Below are 26,038 nucleotides of genomic sequence, written 5' to 3'. Positions count from 1 at the left end.
GGCTGCTCTGGGCACCACTCTTTTTTTTTTTTTATGACTTTTTTTTTGTTTTTTCGAGATAGGGTCTCACTCTAGCCCAGGCTGACCTGGAATTCGCTATGGAGTCTCAGGGTGGCCTCGAACTCACGGCGATCCTCCTACCTCGGCCTCCCAAGTGCTGGGATTAAAGGCGCCCGGCTCTGGGCACCACTCTTAAGGAGGCGTTTCCCAGAGCAGCTTGGGTGGGGACATGAGCACCCGGAGTCGGTGTGAAGCTGACGCGGAGAGAAGGGCCCCCCTTCACCCCTTTGAGAACGTGGTGCTGCTCTGGGCCTGCTCATGGCGCCAGGGCACCGTGGAAACAGACGGCAGTGGGCAGCTAACCAGAGTTTTAGGGCAGAAAACCCATCCTCAGTAATCCCAACAGGCTAGGCTCAGCCATCCACCTCTGTATATCAAACAGACAGGGGTCGGTGAACAGCAGAGAGAGATGTAATCAGCGCACACTGGGAAGGGAAACAGATCAGGTGTGTTAGCATCCTGACATTTGACTCCAGATGCATGCACCATCATCTGCATCTGGCTTACATGGGACCTGGAGAGTAAAACCTGGGTCCTTAGGTTTTGCAGCCAAGAGCCTTAACTGCTAAGCCGTCTCTCCAGCCTGCCTTTTTAAAAGTTTTATTTTAGAGAGAGAATAAAATGGCATGTCGGGGCCTCAGCCACTGCAGTAGGACACCAGATGCTTGCGCCACCTAGTGGACACGTGCGACATTGCGCTTGCTTCCCCTTTGTGCGTCTGGCTTGACGTGGGATCTGGAGAGTTGAACGTGGGTCCATAGACACTTGCCTATGGCTAAGCCATCTCTCCAGCTCCTGAAGTTTGTCTTTGAGCTACTGATACGAGAAAGCGTTATGCATAGTGAAGCAGTCCTGGGCAAGACGTGTTCCTGCTCATCCTTGCCTCGGCTCTTGGTCCTTCAGGTACAGTGTCAAGCTGTTAGTGCCCAATGGCTCCAGAGGGGACCAGTCTGGTTCCTATAAAAAGATCTGTGGGGGGCTGAAGAGATGGCTTAGTGGTTAAGCGCTTGCCTGTGAAGCCCAAGGATCCTGGTTTGAGGCTCGATTCCCCAGGACCCACGTTAGCCAGATGCACAAGGGGGCGCATGCATCTGGAGTTCGTTTGCAGTGGCTGGAGGCCCTAGCATGCCCATTCTCCCTCTCTTTCTCTGTCACTCTTAAATAAGTAAATAAATAAATACATAAATAAATAAAAGAAGAAGATCTGTGGGGCTTAGCCTCTTCGTCACATCACACATGATTATTCTCACCTCGGGGTGGCCTTTTCCTGTTTGCAGGCCTGCAATTCAAGATGACCGCAAGCTTAAGACATCGACTTAAGCTTGTGCCTTCAGCCTTAAAAGACAATGAGGTAGATTAGGGACCACCAGGTTCTAGATGGATACTCCTTGAATGATTCACATGCTCACATACAGAGGTAAGCAGGTGACCCAAAGGCAAGGAGACAGATGCAACAAGGAAACCAGAGAAGCCAGACTTTTTCACTCCATCTTTTAGCTATTTTGTGGGTCCAAGTGAGGAGCCCGTGGGTCTTAGCAAAAAGAGAGTCTATTACAGTCTGTAACCACGCCAGCCTGATCTCATCTAAGTGTTACAGCCACGGGAAGACCTCCCCAAGAGACCTCTGAGACTGTGGGTGCCCAAAAGCGTAGGGGCAACAAGAAGGGGGGGTGGCAGGCAGGGAAAAGACTGTCTCCACCTAGGCCTGGGGGGAGAACTCAGGTCAGTACATGTGACTAATGTCCCATCCCTCTGTGGAGAATTCGCTGTGGTCAGTGGCTCTACCTTGTCCTGAGGCAAGGAATTCATTTTTATTTGGTGGCTGTTGCAGACAGGTTCACATTGCTGGTAGAAATCACCTACCTAAGAGCAGCCTGTGGGAAAGAGGTTTATCTTGGCTTACAGGCTCAAGGGGAAGCTCCATGATGGCAGGGGAAAACGATGGCATGAGCAGAGGGTGGACATCACATCCTAGGCAACATCAGACGGACAACAGCAACAGGAGGGTGTGCCAAACACTGGCAAGGGAATTCTGACTATAATACCCATAAGCACGCCCCAAAAATACACCGCCTCCAGGAGGCGTTAATTCCCAAATCTCCATCAGCTGGGAACCTAGCATTCAGAACACCTAAGTTTATGGGGGACACCTGAATCAAACCACCACAGTGGCAAAAGCTAATTCTTTCTTCTTGGGATTTGCCTGTCTCCTCACCCCAATGAGGAAACAGTTCTTGTCCCAGCTCCGTGAGCCATCACTCTCCCATTGTCTTCTAACATTCTCTCACCCTCTTCTTTGCAGATACCTTTGGTCCTATCCTATCGTTAGATGTTATCATCCCGCAAAGCTTGGGCCTGGGTCTTTACCGCCTGCCCCTTCTGGGGAGGGTTCGAGTCACAGGCAGTGACAGAATTTACCCAAGTCAGGTTACCCTACAAGACGACAAGGTTCCTACGACGGGACACCAGGCAGGCAGCAGCAGAATGGCCTGCTGACAGTTGGTGGTCTGCGGCACCTATTATGTGGGAATTGTCTTTTTTTTTTTTTTTTGAGGCAAGCCCAACAAATTGCCTTTTTTTTTTTTTAATGCAAGAGTGAGTGGGGTGAGAATTGGAGCGCCAGGGTCTCCAGCCACTGCAATCAAACTCCAGACACGTGCGCCCCCTGGTGTGCATGGGCAACCTTGCACACTTGCATCACTGTGCGTCTGGCTACATGGGACCTGGAGAGTTGAACCTGGGTCCTTAGGCTTCGCAGGCAAGTGCCTTAACCACTAAGCAATCTGTCCGGCCTGAGAATTGTCTTTTTATTTTAATTTAATTTAATTAATTAATTTATTTATTTATTTTTGGTTTTTCGAGGTAGGGTCTCACTCTAGCTCAGGCTGACCTGGAATTCACTATGGAGTCCCAGGCACTCACGGCGATCCTCCTACCTCTGCCTCCCAAGTGCTGGGATTAAAGGCGTTTGCCACCACACCCAGCTTTTGAGAATTGTCTTTTTTTTTTTAATTTTTATTAGCATTTTCCATGATTATAAAAGAGAATTGTCTTTTTAATAGTCTGTTGCCCACTATATAGATGAATGCAGTTCTGATTGGATGAATTGGACCATGTGTAGGCGCTGGACTTATTCTAGTAGTTCTTGGGATGACATCACAATTAATTTCGATTGGCTGTGGTCAGTTATAACATTCCTACAGTGCTCTTCAAACTTAGCTGGCTGTGGTGGCACATGTCTTTAATCCCAGCACTCGGGAGGCAGTGGTAGGTGGATGGCTGTGAGTTCGAGGCCACCTACCCTGACACTATATAGTGAATTCCAGGTCAGGCTGGCCTAGAGTAAGACCCTACCTCGAAAAAACAAGCAAACAAACTTACTTGACCCTCCCTGTTTTCTCCTGTGGTACTAAGATGCATTTACCTGGCCTTAGTCACCCCTTATGCCCAAATACTGGGCACATCTATGTCTCCAGCAAAACTTGTCTTTGGAGCTTTGGATCTACTTAGGCAGCAGCCCATCTGACAACCGCTCTGAAGAGCTTCAAGGCATTTACATGGGGATCTGTAGAAAAGAGATTAGCATGCAGCAAACAAATCCTCACATTCTCACAGAACACATGAATTTATTTTGCCTCGGTAAAACAGACCAAAGGGGGAGCTTTGGGTGGGTTGCCTGTGTCCCCCTGTGTGACGTGTCAGGGACCAAGGCTGCTGTTGCCCTTGACTGTTCTACTTCCTACATCTTCCATTGCACAGGAAAGAAAAGTATGTAGATGTTATTACTACACACACACACACACACACACACACCCTTTTACAGGCAGGCAATGCAAGAGCAATATGCCTTCCAGATCCTTGCTTCTAAAAATATTAACATCTTATCTGTGGGCCAGAAGTCTGGCTCCCTAAACTCACCAAGTCCCAGCCTGGGCTTCCTGCCTCTGGGCCTGCATTTTTTTTTTTGAGGTAGGGTCTCACCCTAGTCCAGACTGACCTGGAATTCACTGTGTAGTATCAGGGTGGCCTCGAACTCATGGCGATCCTCCTACCTCTGCCTCCCGAGTGCTGGGATTAAAGGCGTGTGCCACCACACCCGGCTGGGGCCTGCATTTTTAGCATTGTATGTATGGTAAGCCTGTCCCAGTTGGAGAAACCCTGTTGGGATCAGCATTTTTGGCATCCAGGCGTCTTGTTATGACTCCTTGACACCTTGAGGGCCCTGACTTTCAAATGATGATGGTAGAAATGTCACCCAAGGGATGTGCTGAATTCCTAGTTGTATCCTAGGAGATTCTGGAATTGCAGGGAGTATTGTTTCTAAGAGGCCTTTTGGTAATTCTGATATATCTGGCATGACCACATTTGATAAGGGCTCATCAAATATCTCCTTAGTTTCCCAGCAAAGTTTTCGATCTTGAATAGAACTGGCTTCTGGAAACTTCCTCCGGCAACAGTAAGAGCCATATAACTCCAAAGCCCAGATTTTGTGCTATTAGGAAGCCCAAGGTAAACTGTTTGAAGAAAAGTTTTACCCATTCTCTCCTTCTCCTGTCCCTGTGTGTGTTTTGATTTGAGTCATTGATTTAAAGTTATAGTGGAGACGTTCTGAAATCACATTCACTGTGGGGTGGGTGAGTTTGTATACTTTTGGGGTGGCTCAGTGAGGCCACCCTGTAGTGGCGAGAAAGCTCTGGGAACTGAAGACAGCAAAGTGTGTGGATCTCAGATGCTTAAATGATCAGATTCGCTGTGGAAACCACCCAACCCCAAAAGATAATGGGGGGTTGTAGGGACTTCCCAACTGGATGGCCAGAGGACTTTACCGTAACCATGGGAAGTCTATGTGCTTAGAATGTGGGTTAGAATCACAGACAGCCTGGAAAGGGGACGCGTGCTGTGTGACCGGCTATTGGTGGCTGCCCAGGTCCAGAGAGAGCTTTGGGGAAGGACAGGGGATGGGACAGCAGATCCCAGACATGAAGCAGGGGTGCACAGACAGGACGGAGTCAGCTGCAGAGGAAGGGGGAACTCCAGAGGAGGCAGGCTGTGGGATGACAGTGCAGGGGGAGTGGGCACCCTGGGAAGTTTGTGATAAAGACAGTTGTGAGAGGAACCCAGTGGGAAAAGTAACCACCTTACATAGACTAGGAGGTCAAGGCACACCCTGAGGGAAAGGGGAAGGTGGAACACCCCAATTCTGAGCCCAGAAAATTGGGGTATGTGATGGAGAGATGGCTTAGCAGTCAAGGCATTTGCCTGCTAAACCTAAGGACCCAGGTTTGACTCTCCAGGTCCCACATAAGCCAGATGTACAAAAGTGAGGCAAGCGCAAGGTTGCACATGCCCACTAGGTGGCGTAAGTGTCTGGCATTTGATTGCGCTGCTGAGGTCCTAGCACATCAATTCTCTCTCCGTCTGTCTGTCTGTCTGTCTCTCTGTCTGAAAATGTAAAATAAAAAGAAAATTGGAGCCAGGCATGGAGGCACACGCCTTTAATTCTAGCACATGGGAGGCAGAGGTAGGAGGATTGTCATGAGTTTGAGGCCACCCTGAGACTACATAGTGAATTTCAGGTTAGCCTGGGCTAGAATGAGACCCTATCTCAAAAAAAAGCCCAAATAATAATAAATAAGTAAATAAATAAATAAATAAAATGAATAAAATAAAGTTGGGAGTCAAAAATGGGCTGGATAGTGTATCCTGGGACAAAATTCCCCTGGAGGCCAAAAAAAAAAAGGTGGGCTGGGGTGGAAGGCACGCAGGGCAACCTGGACCTAAAGGCATCAGTGGCTAGGGTGTGTCTCATCCAAAGAGCTTTGCTGGACTTTAGTATCTGGACTTAAACCCAAGAGGTACCTTGACTTGGCTATGTGTAATACATCCTCTGAAATTCACCTGCGGCCCTGGGCTGGATCCTGGTCAGCCTTGTCCTTCTCATCTGTGGCCAGTGGTAGTGAGCAGTGTGGCAAGGTCTTCCCCGTTACAAAGCGGACCAGTCCTCTTCACCTCCCCTCCCCCCATTATTCCTGGGTGACCGGAGGAGAGAGCTGGCGGCCTTTTCTACCTTGGCTCCGATTTCGACATCTGTACAGGGTGGCACTTTGGACATTCGTTTTGTGTGTCAGGGTTGGTGCAGATACAGCTGTAGAAACGAAATGTTGCCATGGTGCTCGCTCGCTCTCTCTCTCTCTCTGGGCTGTCTGTGTGATTCTCTGCTCTGGAGTGAGGGGCTCAGGCTCAGACCCCGACAGTCTATCTCGAAGGACCATCAGTTCCACCCACGTCCACGAGCCAGAGGTCACCTTCTGACCCTCTTCATGGGGGAGAAGACAAGGAAGAGGAGCCGCCGGAAGCTTTGCTGGCAGATGCCACTTCAGAATTCTCCAGGGGCCATCGGCCAGCACATCTGTCCAGGGAACCACCAAAGAGGAGACCTTGATGCCACAGGGGCATCATGATCACCCCATCAAGTCCTCCAAGGAAAACTCTGGGGGTAGTTTGGGTTAAAGGCATCAGCAGAGCAGCAGACGTGGATGTGGGAGTCACATCATTGACAAGACCTCTGTGTCTCTTCCTGTGTCCCCTGGGCTACATCCAACACCTCTGTCAGCCAAAGCAGAGGGGAAGGGAAAAGAACAGAATCCAAATAAGCTGTTGCCCTCTCTGCTGAGTCCTGTGCCCTACCCGTGCTCCAGTATCTTCCTCTGTGAAGCAGGATGGATATGTGCGTACATGCATGGGCACACGGATGTGTGTAATTCCTGTACACATGCTAAGTTCACTGGAGGTACTGGTCGTTTTCCAGTTAATGAGTGCCAACTGTATGATCCCCCACTCCACTGCTAGGAGGTATTATGATTCCCCTCCTTCAGCAGGCACGGACTGTGCGGGATTTAAGTGCCCACAGAAAAGCTTATGCAGCCCTTGCCTTTCTTCTGACTGCCTTTTTTAAGTCTCCCTCAGGGCCTCTGCTGAACAAATTGTCTTATCTGTGGGCCTCAGCCACTGCAATAGAACTCCAGACGCTTGCGCCACCTAGTGGGCATATGCGGCCTTGCACTTGTTGTACCTTTGTGTGTCTGGCTAACATGGGATCTGGAGAGTCGAACATGAGTCCTTAGGCAAGCGCCTTAATGGCTAAGCCATCTCTCCAGCCCCTGATTCTTTTTCTAAAAAAATATTTTTATTTATTTATATGCAAGCAGAAAGAAAGAGAAAGAGAAGGTGTGCCAGGGCTTCCAACCACTGCAAGTGAACCGCAGACATGTGAGCACCTTTGTGCATCGATTGGGCTTTACATGGGTACTGGTGGATCAAGCCCAGGTCATTAGACTTTGCAGGCAGGCGCCTTAACTGCTGAGCCATGTCTCTAGCCCGCAAGCCCTTCTGCTTCTACCTTTCCCCAAAATAAATGTCCATGTTTTCAGGTGCCCTTGAAAATGGCTTTGTCAGTCTCGCTAATACATACAGGGAAGAAGGGAGTGGAGGCTGCCCCATTTGTGTCTTGCTTGTATTTTGCAAATAAAAATGCAAAGTGGTTTCACAGGAGAAGGCAGCTGCCTCGGGAAAAAGTGATTATTTGGCTTAGACTCTCATCAATGGCATGCACATTTCTTCTGGGGCCTCTAGATGTGCCTCACAGGAGATCTGCATCCTTTTGCTTGAAGCCAGGGTTGTTAAAGAATAATAAATGGTGAGAAGCTCTGGAAGAGCCTGCGATCCACCTCCAGTGGACCACACCGCTGGCTTTTCTTCTTGGTCATCTTTTATGATCAAGTCTTATTCAGGGACCCCCTTATAGAAACCTCCATGAACTCAAAGTTTTTTTTTGTTTTGTTTTGTTTTTAAAGAGAGAGAGGGAGAGAAAAAGAAGGAGAGAGAGAGAGAGAGAGAGAGAGAGCATTGGCACACCAGGGACTCAGTCACTGCAATTGAACTCCAGACGCTTGTGCCACCTAGTGGGCATGTGTGACCTTGTGCTTGCCTCATCTTCGTGTGTCTGGCTAATGTGGGATCTGGAGAATTGAACGTGGGTCCCTAGGCTTTACAGACAAGCACCTTAACCACTGACCCATCTCTCCAGCCCCAACTCCAAAGTTTTGAGGGAATCCCAGACAGGAGCAACTTTAACTGGTGGGCAGGAAGTCAAGATGCCCTCAGAGTCCAGGTGGGCTGATCCAGCTTCAAGTTCATGGTAGCCAAGCTGCCTTTTCCCTTGTCATTTCCTAAAAGGACATGATCATTTTCCCCTTTCCCATTCACTCTTGGTGCATTTTTACAAAAATCCCTCCTTTTTTTTTTCTAGAGGTTTTAGACACACACACACACACACACACACACACACACACACACACACAGATACAAACACACCCTGGATTGCAAACTGGAGCACTGGAAAGGGTCACAGCTGAAACTTTATGGCATATGTGATATGGATAATTAAAGGGAGTTTGAAGAACTGCATAAGGGGTGTTGAGACCCTCCCCTAAAGACTGACTGTATGGGGGCTGGATTGGGGCATACGTACGCAGATCCTTCCTCCCTTGCTTTGTTCTCTCTCGGCAGTGTCTCTCCTTCCAGAACGTAACCAGCGGCTGGAAAGGCAAAGGCATCTGGGCGCAGTAAGATGCTTCAGTTCTGAGTGCGTGCTGAGCAGCGAGCAGATTCAGAGATGCAAGCACTGCACCGTTTGTCCAGCGGATTGATTGGTGTTTGTTGTTTTTTTTTTTTTTGTGTGTGTGTGTGTGTGTGTGTGTGAGGGATCCTTTTGATACATCCAGCATTTTTGGCAACTTGTGTGTGCCAGGCCCTGTGATGAGTGCTTGAGGATAGAGGTAGATGTTGGTCCTGCCTTGCTGAGCTCTGTAGTCTAGAATGAGGTCGTGACAATCACAGCTCCTCTTAGCCCGTGCCCTACAAATTGAGGTGAATGTGAGTCCTCTGAAGACATTTTGGGGCTGTAGAATACATACATACATACATACATATGCACACACAACCTTTGAGACCTCCTTTGTACTACCCGCGAGATGTGGCCCTCCCTTGCCACCTGCCCGCCCGACCATCTGGGTAGGCTTGGCATAGCCTTAGGGAAAGAAAAGGGAATTTCCGACTCACACATGGATGGGGTCATGGTAACCAAGGAGCACACAGGGTAGAGAGGCAAGGGGAGTTTGTTAATTCTAACACAAGGTAGAAAAGCTATATATATTCTACCCTTCGGTAGAATGATGGTGGGCATGCCAGCTGTGTGGCATCTCACCACGATCTCCTCCTTAGTTCTACTTAGCTCATGTGTTGGAGAGACACATTTCCAAAATAATTCAGGTTCCACGGGGCGGGGGGCAAAGTGTGTTTCACATCTGTCATAGAGGCTGCTCATACCACAAGGGACGCGATGCTTCGGAGCTGGTGGCCCCAGATCTGTCTCCTCGCTGCATGGGAAGGGGCTGTCAGCTGCTGGGGGAGGTGAACAGTAGGCACCCTCCCCCGCCCTCCCCGAGGGGGCCATGAGGGTAGCAGGTCCGGTCTGTCTGGCCTTTCGCCGTCTATCTGTCCTTTGACCCGAGCTGAGGCAGGAGAGCCCGTTGGATGTATTAGACCAGGGTTTGCATCTTGTGTGATTCTGGACGCTATGTTAGATAGCGTCTCAGCGTTCCCACTTCTTCATCTATGGAATGCGGAGCAGGACGGCTTCTTTGAGAGCTTGTTGGAAAACGCTCACTTCAGGTATGCGGTCTGCCGGGCAAGGCATGTGCTTGGTAATTACAAAGTGCCCCTCAGTGCCAACCCCTTGTGTCTACTAAAGCCCTTGTCTCTGACTCCTTATCACTCTGTCGAGGTAGGAGTCGTCAAATGGGTTGGTCCTGTCCCCTCCCCTCTTGCGGGATCAGATGATTGCTCTCTCTTATCCTATCAGACTTCTGAGCGCTGATTTCCAGCTCTCCTGTGTGGCTTCAGCCTCCCCTAAGCTGATCACAACCACCCTCTGCCCTCTTCATCCAGAACTGGGTGTAAGACCCACTGAATAAATGCTGGATAGACCGCAATTGAGATATAGCACATTAAAGGTCTGTTCATCCAAAATGTCCCCAAGGTCACAGCTGTAATGTCCCCAAGGGCACGGCTGTGCAGCTCCCAGCTATTGTGGAGGGGAGTCCAGCCACCCCCTCTCAGTTTTTCCAACTCCCCACTGTAGAAACTCCCTACCCCTGGGCCCCCAGAGAGACTGGGATAGAAGGCCTCACTCAAACACTGGCTACTTTGCTCATTGCTGTGACCAAATATATGGCAAGAAACAACTTAATGAAGGAAGGGTTTGTTTTGTCTCATGGGTTCAGAAAGGATACAGCCCGTCATGGTGGAGAAGGGCATGGTGGCAGGGACGTGAGGTGGCTGGTCGCATTGCAATCCTTAGGAAGTAGACAGGAAGTGGGTCCAAGTTATGAAAACTTTGGCCCACTTCCCCCAGCAAAGTTCACCCTAAAGGTTCCACAGTTTTCCAGAATAGCCCACCAGCTGCTTTGACCAAGTATTCACACACACATGCACGCACGCACGCCTAAGGGGGACATTTTACACTCAAACCACAATAGTGATGGGTTCACTATGAGCCAGCTCTGTGCTTGGGACCTGTGTTTTGGGTGAGTTAGTCCAACCTGTACCTCTGGCCATGTGCATCCATACAATGTTAAGTGAGACAGCTCTTTTAAACGACACCAGGGCTATCTGACCGTAAGAGGCTGGCACTGATATTGTTTTTGGTTTCAAAAAACATCTGAATTTTCTCTGCCCCTTTATTTTTTTTTAAAAAAAATTATCTGCTGGGCGTGGTGGCACATGCCTTTAATCCCAGCACTTGGGAGGCAGAGGTAGGAGGATTGCCGTGAGTTCGAGGCCACCCTGAGACTCCATAGTGAATTCCAGGTCAGCCTGGGCTAGAGTGAGACCCTACCTCGAAAAACCAAAAAAAAAAAAAAAAAAAAAAAAAATTATTTATTTATTAGAGACAGAGAGAATAGGCATGACAGGGCCTCTAGCCACTGCAAACTCCAGATGCATGTGCCACCTTGTGCACCTGGCTTACGTGGGACCTGGAGAATTGAAGCTGGGTCCCTAGGCTTCACAGGCAAGTGCTTTAACTGCTAAGCCATTTCTCCAGCCCTGTACCTTTCTTAACTTAGACCAGTCCTATACACAATGAACGGTGCCTTCTAAATGACCATTTTACGTCCTGTGTGTATATGACCGATTGGTGCATCTCAGAGTGGTTTTTGGTACGTGTGGTGGGCGGGTCCATGTGTGCCACGGTACATGTGTGGCGGTCGGGACAGTTGGCATGTTGGTCCTCAAGGGGAGGTGTTGCTTCAACCTTGAGGCCAGGTTTCTCATTCTTGTTGTGTTTGCCAGGTTAGCTGGCCCATGCGTTTCCTATCTCTGCCTCCTTTCTCACCATAGTGTCGACACACTCTGAGATGGGTTCTGGGGGTGTGAACTTGGATGTATACTCACACCTGGGTGGCAAGCACTGTATCCACTGAGCAGTCTCTCCAGCATTCCCCCCATGGCCACCACTTAGACGTCAATGTATGTAAATCACCCAGGGATCTTGTTACAATGCTGACTCTGAATTTGTTATCAAGCCACCAGGATGTGAAATGGATGTCACTAACCCTTAGCCCATTCAGAGCAGGAAGATGGCAGAGGGAGATGTTAGACAGACACACGCACATTCCCCGTCATGTGCTTGGACTTTTTGCAACTTCTACTGATGAGTCCACACGGTCCTATTTGGGGATGAGCGCTCACTGGTTTAGGTCCCCCTTCCATTCCAGACTGGGTTCCTGTCTTGTGGCTGTGTGGTGGTAAACAAATGGACTGTTCCTTTCTCCTGCTTTCTTCCTTGAAAGCTTTTTGAAAGAGAGAAAGAGAGAGAGAGAGAGAGAGAGAGAGAGAGAGAGAGAGAGAGAGAGGAAGAGATAGAATGGGCATGCCAAGCCCTCTAGCCACTGCAAATGGACTCCAAGCTCATGCGCCACGTTATGCATCTGGCTTTACCTGGGTACTGGGGAAGTGAAACTGGGTCCTTTGGTTTCGTGGGCAAGCACCTTAACTGCTAAACCACCTCTCCATTCCCCCTCCACCCCCCTTTATAAGCCTTTTCTCTCAGCTCTGCCTCACAGTTGCGCTGGTGGAAGTTGCCCATTATTTAAGCTGATGTTTACTTAAAACACGAGTTCCTATCTGAACTCTTGGTGTTTATTTCCTGCTGTGGTCATCCTCAGCACCTCCCCTCCCCCATGCACGTGACCTCCTGTGACCTGGATAGTGTTGTCTTTTCTCTCCCAGGGAGATGCCTTTGGACTGCTCTCCCTTCACTGGGTGTATGACACCAGAACTTTTTTTTTTTTTTTTAAGCAGGCCCTAGGCCTTTTTTTTTTTTTTTTAATAAAAAATTATTTATTTATTTGAGAGAGAAAGGGCCCCCAGCCACTACAAATAAACTCCAGACGCCTTGTGCCCCCTGTGCATCCAGCTTACGTGGGGCCTGGGGAATTGAACCAGGTCCTTAGGCTTCACAGGCAAAAGGCTTAACCGCTAAACCATTTCCCCAAGCCCCAACACCAGAACTTTCTAGTAAGCTTGTTACTTGGCCCAAATTCTGTTTACTCCCCAGCTGGCCAGCCCCATGCCCTTTTGCATGGAACAAGAGCACTTCAGACTTTCTTCTAAGTTATCACAGGCAGACAGGGTCTGTAGAGAACAGTGAACAGGAAATGCCATAGAGAGAGAGATAAGGAATTTGGCTACAACAGCACTCAATAGTTTTTATTTGCTGTTGGATGGTGGGGGGTGGGGAATGATGGGGACAGGAAGGAACCCCCAAATCCATCTCTGCTCCTGCATACTAGGGTGGGGCATGTGGGTTTGTGTGGAGTAATGAGTGATTGCTTCAAGTGGGGCCTGATCGTAGGGGAATACTTGATCAGAAAGAAAAGGCCATGGAAAACCAACATTTGGTTCGGTACAGATTTCCCATTTTTATGTAGGAAAAGGAAGAAAATGACTTCTATGTGTAGCTGGGCTGGCAGGCTTAGGTTCCCTCAGGGCAAGTTCTATGACGGATGGTGACTGAAAGTCCAAATAGGTGCCACCTTTCTGCCTGTTTGGTTCCCATCTATTTCTGAACAGAACAGCCAGGGACTAGCCGAGAAGGGGCCCAAGCCAACTCTGGGGCCAATGATGATCCAAGGAACAGGTGGCTGGGCTAAGCTTCTCGAGGGGGATGTTGTGCACAGGGAGAACTGGAGGACTTTAAGGCAGTCCTGAGAAGGAACAGGTCTTGGAGTATCTAGATCTGACAGAAAAGGAAAAAGCCTCAGAATTTTCTAGATCAAGTCTGCATGACCAAATTAGAACAGATCTCCCCCACTCTACAAATCTATAGAGTGATTTGAGTCTTCAGCAAAGAAACAGACCAATACCTTCTGGAAATCTTACCTAAAACAAATTCTAAGGGCGACAGATGGTTTAGTGGTTAATACCCTTGCCTGAAAAGCCTAACAACCCGGGCTGGGCTTAGTAGTTAAGGCGTTTGCCTGCAAAGCCAAAGGACACAGGTTCGATTCCCCAGGACCCCCGTTAGCCAGATGCACAAGGGGGAGCACGTGTCTGGAGTTTGTCTGCAGTGGCTAGGCCCTGGTGTGCCTATTCTCTTTCTCTCTCTCTCTTCCCCCCCAATTTCTCTGTCAAATAAAAAAAAAATTAAAACAAAGCCTAACAACCCAAGTTCAATTCCCCAGTGCCCACATAAAGCCAGATGCACAAAGTGGCAAATGCATCTGAAGTCTGTTTGCAGCAGCTAGAGGTCCTGGCTCACCCAGTCTCGATCTCTCTCTCTCTCTCTCTCTCTCTCTGCTTGCAAACAAATTCTAACAAGCTGGATAGAGTGTCATATGCCTGTATTGGGGAGACTGAGGCAAGAGGGTTGTAAATTTGAGACCAATCTAAGCTACACAGTGAGACCTATTTGGAGTAACATATATTCTGTCCTAGAAGACTGTGGGATTCTTTTGAGCTCGGCTACTGGAAGATGTATATTCACTCACTTCCCTCAGACTCTTTCTCTACCATAGGCAGTGTGGAATCTGGGGTGCAGGACTGGAGATGGGGAATTAGCCCAGATGACTGTGAGACCTACATTATTTGCACATAGACATTCATGTATATATAAAACAACAAAATATTTTAATTCTCTTTTTACATGGCCACAAGCTTTCTTCAGTAAGGTCACACCTGTGCGGATGCAAGGTGACGGCATGGTGGCAGCCGTTGGTACAGATGGCCCCGGAGTGTATCAGGACAAGTCCCAATTCTGTGCTGAGGAATCTGGGTATGTGGCAGTAAGAGCCACCGCTTCTGCAATCGACTGCAGGTTGTTTCAGCTGCAAAGCCACAAGACACCAGTGATGCGTCTCACCCCCAGAATGGACTTTTATAACACACACACACACACACGTGCACACACACACACACATACTTAGCACAATAAATGTGCTCATTACGCACTCTAACATAGAGCACACGAATACACACTCTGGAGCCCAGCCGCCACGTCATCACGCGGGCTCAGCCCATGCTGAGAACCGTCTTTTTTTTTTTTTTCCTGTTTTGTCTGTGTGATCCCATAAACAGTATTTCTGACAATCATCACTAAGGTCAACTCCATAGAGGGTGGACGGTCAAATGTTAATGCAGCTGGGGGGGGGGGGGCGGGGTCAGCCACTTGCACACCCTCCAGCCCCAGGGGGAAAAGTGCACTTCCGACGGCAGATACAAAAATAGATTGGCACGCTCTTTTGACATAGGGAGTGGGATCTCTGAACAGCTTCCCCCAATCCTGCACAATTCTCTCCTCTCATCGGCTGCAGGGCGCATTCCAAGTCACAGCAAGGCTGAAGCCGAGGTCCCCGGGGACACGAAGGCAAGGTCGCCTGTGCCAGGAAGACCCAGAGGGCAGGTGAGAGGGCCCCCCCCCCCCCACAACTCCTTCCGTTTGCAGGGTCGGCTCCTCAGCAAACAGTCCCGCACCGCTTCCCCGTGACATCCCGGGGGGAGGCAGCAGCCTTGGCTCGATTTTTGCACTTCCGTAGTAAGCGGTGGCCCCGTCGCGCTCAGAGGAAGTTGGTCCCCGGCCCTCCTGGGGCCTGTGCTAGGAGCTCTGCATGAGGCGTCTGTAGTGAGGCATGACTTCGTGCTCCGGCAGGTGCAGTGCGAATTCCAAGGCCACCAACACGGGGAACTCAAAGGCTATCAGCTCTCGCCTGTTCAGCCGGAACTTCTCTTCCAGTTTCTGGAACCAAACGAGACTGTTTTAGTTTCGCAGCTAAAGTGTTAGGCTTTTTTTTTTTTTTAATTTTATTTATTTATTTATTTGAGAGTGACAGATACAGATAGAAAGACAGATAGAGGGAGAGAGAGAGAATGGGCGCGCCAGGGCTTCCAGCCTCTGCAAACGAACTCCAGACGCGTGCGCCCCCTTGTGCATCTGGCTAACGTGGGACCTGGGGAACCGAGCCTCGAACCGGGGTCCTTAGGCTTCACAGGCAAGCGCTTAACCGCTAAGCCATCTCTCCAGCCCGGCTTTTTTTTTTTTTTTTTTGCCCCTAGAGCATCTCTCCTACCCACCAGCTAGTGAGCGTTTATGGAGAAACGGGAGAGGTCCGTTTTCTGTTGCTGTTGCACAATGCTTGAGACTAGGTGAATTTTTTTTTTAAAAAAAATTTGTTTATTTATTTATTTATTTGAGAGCAAAAGACACAGAGAGAGAAAGACAGACACAGAGAGAAAGAGAATGGGCGCGCCAGGGCCTCCAGCCATTGCAAACGAACTCCAGACGTTGTGCATCTAGCTAACGTGCATGCTGCGGAATCGAGCCTCGAACTGGGGTCCTTAGGCTTCACAGGCAAGCGCTTAGCTGCTAAGCCATCTCTCTAGCCCAAGGTGATTTTTTTTTAAGAAGGCTGGCTGTGAAGTTCAAAGTTAGGCAGCTGCATCTGGTGTGGTGCTCGTGATGCTTCAACTAGGGGTAGAAAGCAGGAGAAGTCTCACATGTAGTAGAGACAAAACAGGAGGGGAAACACACCTTTAATCCCAACCCATGTGCTAGGCAAGCACTTCGTGACTGAGCTGCATTCATACCCAGTAACCCCCTCCCCTTTTTCTAAAAAAATGTTTTGAGATAGGGTCTCACTAAGTTGCCCAGGCTGGCCTTAAACTCACTCTCTCACTCTGTATCCCAGCTGGATCTTGAACTTACAGTCTATCTACCTCAGCCTCCCAAGTAGCTAGGATTATAGACCTATGCCACAAGACTTGGCTATTTTAAAAAGGCATTCATTGGGCTGGAAAGATGGCTTAGCGGTTAAGCGCTTGCCTGTGAAGCCTAAGGACCCCGGTTTGAGGCTCGGTTCCCCAGGTCCCACATTAGCCAGATGCACAAGGGGGCGCACACATCTGGAGTTCGTTTGCAGAGGCTGGAAGCCCTGGTGCGCCCATTCTCTCTCTCTCCCTCTATCTGTCTTTCTGTGTCTGTCGCTCTCAAATAAAATAAATTTTATAAAAAAAGGCATTCATATGTCCACCCTAGAAGATCAGGATTCCCTTGTTTTGATGAGACTATGTATTTACTTTTAGAGAGAGAATCGGCACACCAGGGCCTCAGCCACTGCAGTCAAACTTGAGATGCTTGTGCCACCTAGTGGGCATGTGCGACCTTGTGCTTGCCTCACCTCTGTGCGTCCGGCTAACGTGGGATCTGGAGAGTCAAACATGGGTCCTTAGGCTTTGCAGGAAAGCACCTTAACCGCTAAGCCATCTCTTCAGCCCAGTGGGGGCTCTTTTATAAGAAAGGAGGCATCAGCCCATAGAACCCAGCATGTACAATAGATGCCATATAGCCACATTGCTCACAAGGTTCCCTAGGGTTATATAGAAGCTTCTCTGGCTGTGAGAATGGTGTCTTCCCTCCTGGTATTTGAGGATGGGTTTTCAGGGCCAAACCCAATGTTGGGGCTCTTTGGTGGTATTGCGGTGGATGACTTTACAGCCATCATCTCCATCAGCAACTAAGGCTCAGTACTCACGGACTGAGCACATGGCCTCCCTAGCCACCAGCCTGCGGGCCACTTACATCAATCAAATGCTTGACTTCGTGCTTTTTGAGGTCACTTCCGATCTTGGCAGCCAGCAGTACGCACGCCCCAGCACAAAGCTTCCGGTTCTGCTTGTTCAGCTTTCCCTTGAGGGCGAGCTTCTCGAAGTAGACAAAGGCCATGGCCACCGTGGGCTCCTCAAAGCCGCAGTCCTCCTGGGCAAGTTTCCGCATCTCTCGTTTCAGACTAGAGAAGGACAGGAGGTGGGGACAACGGGTCTTGTCAAGGATCTCCAGAGTTCCAAGGGACCCGAAAGGAAGACAGTGACTCCATCTGGAAAGCATTTGCCCTTATTTCCTCCCAGAGGGGGTGTGAGACTGGATCAACCGCCCCTAGGAGTGGGAAGGCCATGTCGTCTGTGGGAGAGGACCGCATAGGGGCCCTGGCTCCTCCTCTGCTGCTACGGTGACAGAACACATTTCCTTTCATTCTCCCCACCCCCCAGACACATCAATAACCCCTTTCAGGATGATGGGCAGGCTGGGAAACGGGGTACCCAGGGCACCACTGAACACATGTGAAGGTCTCAGTACCTCCCAGTAAACTAGGAGTAGATCTCCCGAGTCACAGAGGGAGCTATGCTCATTCCAGAGAAATTATGAAAATAAATGTGGTTCTTGGTTTAAACATGGCTCATTAACTCAGATTAGTCTGAGAGCACAACCACCCATGTCCCCAGGACAAAGCATGAGCATTTTGCTTGTTTCTTTAAAAAAAAAAAAAACAATTTTTTTTTAAAAATTTTATTTGAGGGAGAGAGAATGGGTGCACCAGGGCCTTCAGCCTCTGCAAACAAATTCCCAGACACATATGTCATCTTGTGCATCTGGCTTACATGGGTCCTGGGGAATCAAACCTGGGTCCTTTGGCTTTGCAGGCAAGCGCCTTAACCACTAAGCCATCCCTCCAGGCCATATTTTGTTTTTTGACTGTTGGGTTTAGAACGTGGCAGAGTGAAATCTGTATTAGGATCCACACTGCATCAACGTTGGTGCATAGTCTAACACCACACGGGTGTCCAGCCAAGCTTCTGTTTGGAACACACTGAAAGATTGGTGTCATGTCACCCAGACACGAGTCAGTGTCTCTGTGGCTCGACAGGGTCGGTCATCTGGTCACTGTGGCCAGAGGACATGGGTCACCACAAAGCCAATCTAATCCGCTGTGTGGGAACTATGGGCCTGTCTCTGGGCTGCTTAAAGATAGGGCATGGGTGGGTGAAGTTATTTCATGCCCTTAGGTACCAACTCTTTTCTGCCGTGTCTGCATTGCAGAAAACAGATCTCCATGTTACCCATTCTCTCAGCATTTTGCAGACCCTCAGTCTTACCGAGCTGGTGAGCTATACGTAGACAGTATGAAAATGATTTTCTCACTGAACGAATGTTTCCCCCTCCCCCTGCCCAAGAGCACTATGTCAACTGGTGGGGGTCAGGAACTTGGCTTGCTGCCCCAGGCTCTCCCGCGACATCCAGGCCCAAGTCAGCCAGCAGCAGAAGAGTGACTTTTGCTGAACGTGACCATGCTTCATTTCCCCAAGACCCATCGTACAAAGTCTGGGTTTCACGTGGGCTGGGAAAAGTCCAAGGTGAGAAGATGAGCGTACCTCCTTATTTTGCTGAGCGTCAACTTGATGTGAGGAAACTTCTCCTTGAAGGTCTCATTCATGTCCTTCTTGAGATCCGAGGGCTTCACGTAGTCAATCACTGTGGTCTGTAACGAAGGGGGCCAGTTGGGTCACTGAAAGGAAGGGTCATGTGTACTTATCTGTGCAAGTGATGCCAGCTTCCAACCTCCAGAGGTGACACAGTAGGACACGCAAACCCTGAGCTATTACAAAGGCTTTCCTCAGTGCAAGAGCTGGAAACGGTCGGTGGTCCAAACCCACGCTTGGCCATTTGTGAATGGTCAGCATAAACAGCGTCTACCTCACATGGATATTCTGCGAACTATAAAAAGTTCTCTGTCTAGGCCTAGCCTACCACAAATGCTCAATAAATACTAGCTACTGTCTAATCCTTTTAAAACTGTGGCCAAAATAGATACCAAATATACCTTTTGAGGCATAGTTCAGTGGCGCTGTTATGCCACTACCCTCCCATCTCCAATACTTTTTTATCATTCAAAATGGAAAATCTGTGGGCTGCAGAGATGGCTTAGCGGTTAAGCGCTTGCCTGTGAAGCCTAAGGACCCCGGTTCGAGGCTCGGTTCCCCAGGTCCCACATTAGCCAGATGCACAAGGGGGCGCACGCGTCTGGAGTTCGTTTGCAGAGGCTGGAAGCCCTGGCGCGCCCATTCTCTCTCTCCCCCTCTATCTGTCTTTCTCTCTGTGTCTGTCACTCTCAAATAAATAAATAAATAATTAAAAAAAATGGAAAATCTGTGCCCATTTAAAAAAAAAAAATCACCAGGCATGGTGGCGCATGCCTTTAATCCCAGCACTTGGGAGGCAGAGGTAGGAGGATCGCCGTGAGTTCGAGGCCACCCTGAGACTCCATAATGAATTCCAGGTCAGCCTGGGCCAGAGTGAGACTCTACCCTGAAAAACCAAAAAAAAAAAAAATAAAAAAAAAAATCACCATTAGCCAGGTATGGTGGCGCACACCTTTAATCCCAGCACTCAGGAGGCAGAGGTAGGAGGATCGTGGTGAGTTCGAGGCCACCCTGAGACTACATAGTGAATTCCAGGTCAGCCTGAGCCAGAGTAAGACCCTACCTCGAAAAACAAAAACAAAAAAAACAAAAACAAAAAAAACCTTCACCATTCATCATCCCCTGGAAACTACTACCATTCCTCCATTGTTTCTCCTTTCTTGTTGGTTTTGTAAGACAAAGTCTTCCTGTCTCAGTCTCCTGTGTCCCCTTCTAGAGTCTTCTAGATTAGGAAATACATTTTGAGGTGGTGGTAGGATGTTAAGTCCAGTGATAGCCACTTCCCTGACCAGAATACTGGCCCCGCCCCCATTCAGGGCCGCAGCAGAGCCCCATTTCATTTGACAGCCTCTATTCCCACCCATTGCACCTGGCCACCAGGTGGCAGCCCTCAAGGATGAGTGGCAGTTGGAAATATGACCTACAAAAAAGTGGCCATTAGGCAGTCTTAGATGGGCACAGGCTATGTGGGACCACCACCCTGGAGTGTAACTGCTTTAGGCAATCCAAGGGCATCTATGGACTTGGGACTGCAAACGGGCAGCCCACATCCCTGTCGGCAAGCGTCCAGCAACAGTCACTCGAGCCCGTCTGCTTCAGTCTATTTTAGAGCGAGCGAGGCAGGCTGGATTTGGAGGCAGGGAAATGCCTCCAGGACAAGAATGGAACAGGAGGACGGTGGCAGATCGTGCTCCGCCAGGCTGGTCGTGAATAGCGAAGGACTGTGTCAGTTCCCTGGGCTGCTGTGATAAAACAGCGGCTTCCCCGGTAGCAGACTGTCCCGTTGTCCCGGGAAGCTGCGGCCCAGGTGTCAGCCAGCTGGGCTCTCCGAAATGGAATCCTTTGGCGTTTCTGCCTCCGCCCTCTCCAAGCCGCTGGTGGCCCTGGTTGTCCCGGGCTGGTAGATGTGCAGTTCCAACCTCTGCTGTCATCCCCTTTCCGTGGACACCATCACCTTGGATCAGGGCTCCACCTATTCTCCTCTGACCTCATCTTATTTTTTTTTATTTATTTATTTGAGAGTGACAGACACAGAGAGAAAGACAGGTAGAGGGAGAGAGAGAGAATGGGCGCGCCAGGGCCTCCAGCCTCTGCAAACGAACTCCAGACGCGTGTGTCCCCTTGTGCATCTGGCTAACGTGGGTCCTGGGGAACCGAGCCTCGAACCGGGGTCCTTAGGCTTCACAGGCAAGCGCTTAACCGCTAAGTCATCTCTCCAGCCCTCATCTTATTTTTGTAGTGACGTTGTTTCAGAACAGGGAGACATCCTAAGGTCCTGATGTGCCTTTAGAGGGGACACAGCTCTGCCCACAGAAGAAGGCTGCTGCACAGCCCTTACTGGATTCAGATTCCGGCTGTTCCCTGAGGCTGGATGCATGGCTAGTCCCACTGTTGAGACCCTTCCCTGCCCTCACACTGCTAGCTATACACCCCAAGTGTTGGCCTTAATGTTGGTATAAGGGAAGACTTTATGGGTACCTCACTGTCCCAGCTTCTCAGGGACAGAGCCCTGTCTGTTACCCGGAATCTGGGCAGTCTGGTACAAACTACTTGAGCCCTTGGGCCTCAAGTTTCTTCATAGGGTTTCTCCACCCTCTGCTTGTGTTGATGGCTGCAGGACACCTGATGTGCGAGGCTGCTTTATGTCCCACCTGGGATACATGATCAAAAGGCTGAGTAGGGGCTGGAGAGATGGCTTAGCGGTTAGGACGCTTGCCTGCGAAGCCTGAGGACCCAGGTTCGATTTATCGGGTCCCACATAAGCCAGATGCACATGCATCTGGAGTTTGTTTGCAGTGGCTAGAGGCCCTGGTGCGCCCCCTTCTCCCCCTCCCTTCCCTCTCTCATCTGCCTCTTCCACACTCTCTCAAATAAATAAGCAATCTTTTTAAAAAAACAAAGGCTGAAGCTGGGCATGGTGGCGCACGCCTTTAATGCCAGCATTTGGAAGGCAGAGGTAGGAGGCACGTCATGAGTTCGAGGCTACCCTGAGACTATATAGTGAATTCCAGGTCAGCCTGGGGCTAGAGACCCTACCTCGAAAAACCAAACCAAACCGACAAAAACAGAGGCCGAGTAGGCAGCCCCCCAGCGTGGCAATCTGTCCACAGGCCCAGGCTCAGACAGGACCCCTGCGTACCTGCTGCAAATGGGCCAGACTCCCGGGTTCCAGATGACCACGCCGCACCTAGGGCCACTCCCTACCCTAGCGAGTGCCATCGGGCTGACGTCCTCACTAGCTGCTTAGCTACACATCCTGTGAGAAGTACTCTGCAGGATGGCAGGCTTGGAGTGCGACCCTGGTCCATCCTGAAGTTGATGTAAGATGGAGCCTTAGGGCCTGGACCTCCCAGCTACCCGAGAGGTCACTGATGGCGAGTCAAGGTGAGGCAAGGAGGGGGGCGGTGCTGTGGGCGTGAGTCGCCCCACGGGCCACAGGAGAGAATAAATTCAACGTGAAGCCGATGTTTTGTGTGAGCTCATACCTTACTAATCACATGAGTGCTACCAAAAAAAAAAAAATTCCAGTGCCTCGCTCTTGCCAGACTATATGAGTATAAATCAAAGGGCTAATTAAACAGGCTGTGGCTCCTTCCTGGTCTGGGACTCTGTGTTCATTACCACCTGATTTCAGGACATGGGGTTCGCCTGACGGATGAAGGGCTCTTCCCCGCCTGCCACTGTGGCTGACAGCAGGATTGGGGGGGGATGGGCGGTGCTTGCTCGTCCAGCTCTCTGGGGGAGGTGCACCCTAACGTACTTGTCCTCAGCTCTCTGGCTGCACAGCTGCAGAAAAGCATAAAAGGGGAGTTGGTCAAGCTCGGGGGAGACCGTCCAGAACACTCACCCATCCACAGAGACGCAGCTCACAAGGGGGCTCAACCCCACCAGAGAGGGGATGAGGAGTTAGGAAGACCTGACATGGGGGGGTGCTGCGGGGGGTGGGGGGGGCTCCCTAAAAAGATGAAATGGCCTATAACCTAAGTTATCTGGCTGGAACAATCTAAAACACTTATTATAGAGACACTGGTACATGCCATTTATTTATTTATTTATTTATTTATTTATTTATTTATTTATTTATTTATTTATGAGAGAGAGAGAGAAAGCGAGTCAGGGCCTCCAGCCACTGCAAACAAACTCCAGACACGTGTGCCCCCTTTGTGCACCTGGTTTACGTGGGTCCGGGAGAATCGAACCGGGACCCTTTGGCTTTGCAGGCAAATACCTTATCCGCTAAACCATCTCCACAGCCTTTTTTTTTTTTTAGGTAGGGTCTCACTTTAGTCTAACCTGGAATTCACTATGTAGTCTCAGTCTGGCCTTGAACTCAGCGATCCTCCTACCTCTGCCTGCTGGGTGCTGAGATTAAAGGCGTGCGCCACCACGCCTGGTGCTAAAAAAAAAAAAAAACAATGAAAAATAACCCCAAAACTCTACCTTGACTCATCATGACAGAACAGAGGCTTCCAAGGAACTCAACTGGATGGCATCCCAACTCCCAGCTCTGCTCTGTCATGCTGTGAAGAAGGGGCCTCTCGGGGTACAGTGGCACAGAGGAAGGGGATCCATGTGCCCCAGTAACAATCCTGGAGAGCAGTGCGGGGTCCAGAGCCAACAGGTTTGCTGGTCTGACTCCAACAGAAACAGAAAAGATGCCTCTGCTCCTGAGCCTGCTACAGCTCCAGCCTCCCAGTGCCCCCCATTCTTCCAGAGAGCAGCTCTGAACAGGGGTAGAGACTGTGAGGCTCCAGAGAGCGCGACCGCCCCGTCCCAGGCAGGAAGCATCCTAAAGGAGTTGGGGGTGTGTGGCTGCTTTGTGCCTCGGTTTCCCCACCATTCCCATGAAAGGGAGGAATCCCAGGCAGCGCTTGCCGCTCTGCAAATCAAGGCTCCTCTGCTTTGACTGCACCTGTCCGATCGCCATCGGAGCTCCCAGCTCTCAGCGGGGCGGTGGGAAAACAGATGTTATCCTTGGTCAGGTAATTAAGCGGGGTGGGGGGGGGGGAGTCCAGGACTGAATTAATCTATTCACCAGCAGATGGGCATTTTAGCTGGTCCAAGCATTTAATCCTCTTCCTGAGGAGGCCAGTGAACAGCAAGGAAACTATGGGGATATCCAGACAGTCTACACAGCCTGGGGGCTGCCTTCGCTGCTGTTTCTATGAACCCCATCCTAAACACAGGACCCCGAACCCACTCGCCCTTCCTGCTAGGGGGCTAGGCCTGCGGGTCTCTTTGTTGACACCCGTGGTTTGAGGTTTCTACCACCACAGTGGGCTGACTCTGCCTCGTGAGGTGTACTCACTCTCAACTCCCTGCTGGACAGTCGATGCTGTGTGTCCTGAGATTAATTTTATAAGAAGAATGACTTAAAATATGTAGTACTGATACACAGTGGAACCTTGATAACGCTATGCTAAGTAAAATATTCTAGATCTGCAATCATACCATCTATGGTATGACTGCACTGATACATATATGTATATAAATATAAATAAATATATATATATATGTATGTATGTATGTATATATATGTGTATGTATGTGTGTGTGTGTGTGTATATATATACATATATATATATATATACATATATATATATGTATATATATATATATGTATATATATATATATATATATACATGCTTCCAGAATAGGCAAATTCACAAAGCACAAAGCCTGTGATAGCGGGTAAAGGATGATTGCTAAAGGGCATGGCGGCGTCTCTGGGGATGATGAAGAGACTCTGAAATTGGTTGTGGTGATGGCCGTAGAACTTTAGGAACAGACTAAACAAAAATCTCTGAATTGTACACTAAAGAGATGAATTGTGTAGCCGGTGAATTGTACCTAATAATCCAAAATGTACCCAATCCAAAATCCCAACCCATGCCTTACACACAACGGCAGCAAGTCATTTGAACTGGACACACCTGAAACTGTCAAGTCTCCAAGATTCCGATCCTCAGCTATTACCCAGGCATCTTGAGGGCACCTTTCAAGTCTCAGGGAGACTCCCCTCCCCACCAGCAAAGTGTTAGGCGCCCAGAAGGAAGGAGCCCAGAGAGCAAGGTACTCTAGATTGCCAACAAATCCACCTGCAGACAGATGAGCAAGTGCCTAGCCGCGAACACAGCTCTCAGCGAAAACACGAAAAATGTGCGTGGGAAGGGGGGCAGAGTGAATCGACTTTTCAATGACTCACATACCTCCCCCTGCTGAGCGTCTCACGCTGCACTGAAAAGCTACATCTAGGATATTGTTTCCACGAGCCAGGCTCTGCAAGCTTGCTACCCAGAGTATTCTGATATGAGGTAAACGAAAGAACAGACGTTTAGCACGGAGGCTCACCCAATGGGCATTCTCCCGAGGTGAGCGTGCACATATAAAACTGTCTCAGAGGCTGGCTGTCACTTTTCTTTCTTACATCAAAGCATGGTGAGGAGGACTTGTTTTTTTTTTTTTTTTTTCTTTTTTCCGGAAAAAGGAAAAGGACTCATAGACCCATTGAAATAGGGTTAATTTTGTTGGCCTTACCTCAGCTCACTCACTCTCTCACACACACTTTCCTCTTAATTGCTTTCCACACCCATAAAGAGAGAAGAAAACAACAATGAAAACCACTACCGATGAGGGCTGCCAGGTTCCAATGACAACCACTCTCCCGTGAAGCTTAATTACACACCAGACAGTGCGGACCACTGGAAGCATCCAGGTTCTGACACAAGGCGTCCCGCCCTTGGGCCACATATTACCTAACACCCTACAAGAACCAGCGTGTGGCCAGGCGGCTACACGTGGTTTCCTGGTCTGTGGTCACCACTTTGGAGCCTACAGGCCAAACCGCACAGGGGGCAGCTGCAATGTGGTCTCCATCCCTGTTCCAGAGGTTTATTCAAGTTCAATCCCTTTAACTTCTGCCCTTCCACCATGGTGGATGAGAGTGGGGGTGACCTGTGTGGGTCAAAGTTTAAAAATAACAAATGTAACAAGAGTACAAGGTCTCTTTTAACAAGAGTGCCACTTTTTTTAAAAAAAAAAATTTATTTATTTATTTGAGAGTGACAGACACAGAGAGAAAGACAGATAGAGGGAGAGAGAGAGAAT

At 49.5% G+C, this 26,038-nt stretch overlaps 1 protein-coding gene across 2 annotated transcripts in view; it reads right to left on the bottom strand.

The window, feature by feature from the left end:
• Positions 1–14,287: 14,287 nt before the first annotated feature.
• Positions 14,288–26,038, bottom strand: part of Cables1 (Cdk5 and Abl enzyme substrate 1) — a 143,141-nt gene continuing 131,390 nt past the window's right edge. For both annotated transcript variants that reach the window (XM_004654829.2, XM_004654830.2), the window contains 3 exons: positions 18,883–18,989; positions 17,255–17,462; positions 14,288–15,415 (listed from right to left, as the gene is read on the bottom strand). In XM_004654829.2, the coding sequence (XP_004654886.2) occupies positions 15,275–15,415; positions 17,255–17,462; positions 18,883–18,989 (456 nt within the window). In that variant the 3' untranslated portion in view covers positions 14,288–15,274. The remainder of the gene's footprint in view (positions 15,416–17,254; positions 17,463–18,882; positions 18,990–26,038) is intronic.

The sequence above is a fragment of the Jaculus jaculus genome, chromosome 15 (assembly GCF_020740685.1).
Source record: "Jaculus jaculus isolate mJacJac1 chromosome 15, mJacJac1.mat.Y.cur, whole genome shotgun sequence".
Lineage (NCBI taxonomy): Eukaryota > Metazoa > Chordata > Mammalia > Rodentia > Dipodidae > Jaculus > Jaculus jaculus.
Note: the sequence above shows the minus strand (reverse complement) of the source record. Positions and strands in the feature narration are given on the sequence as shown.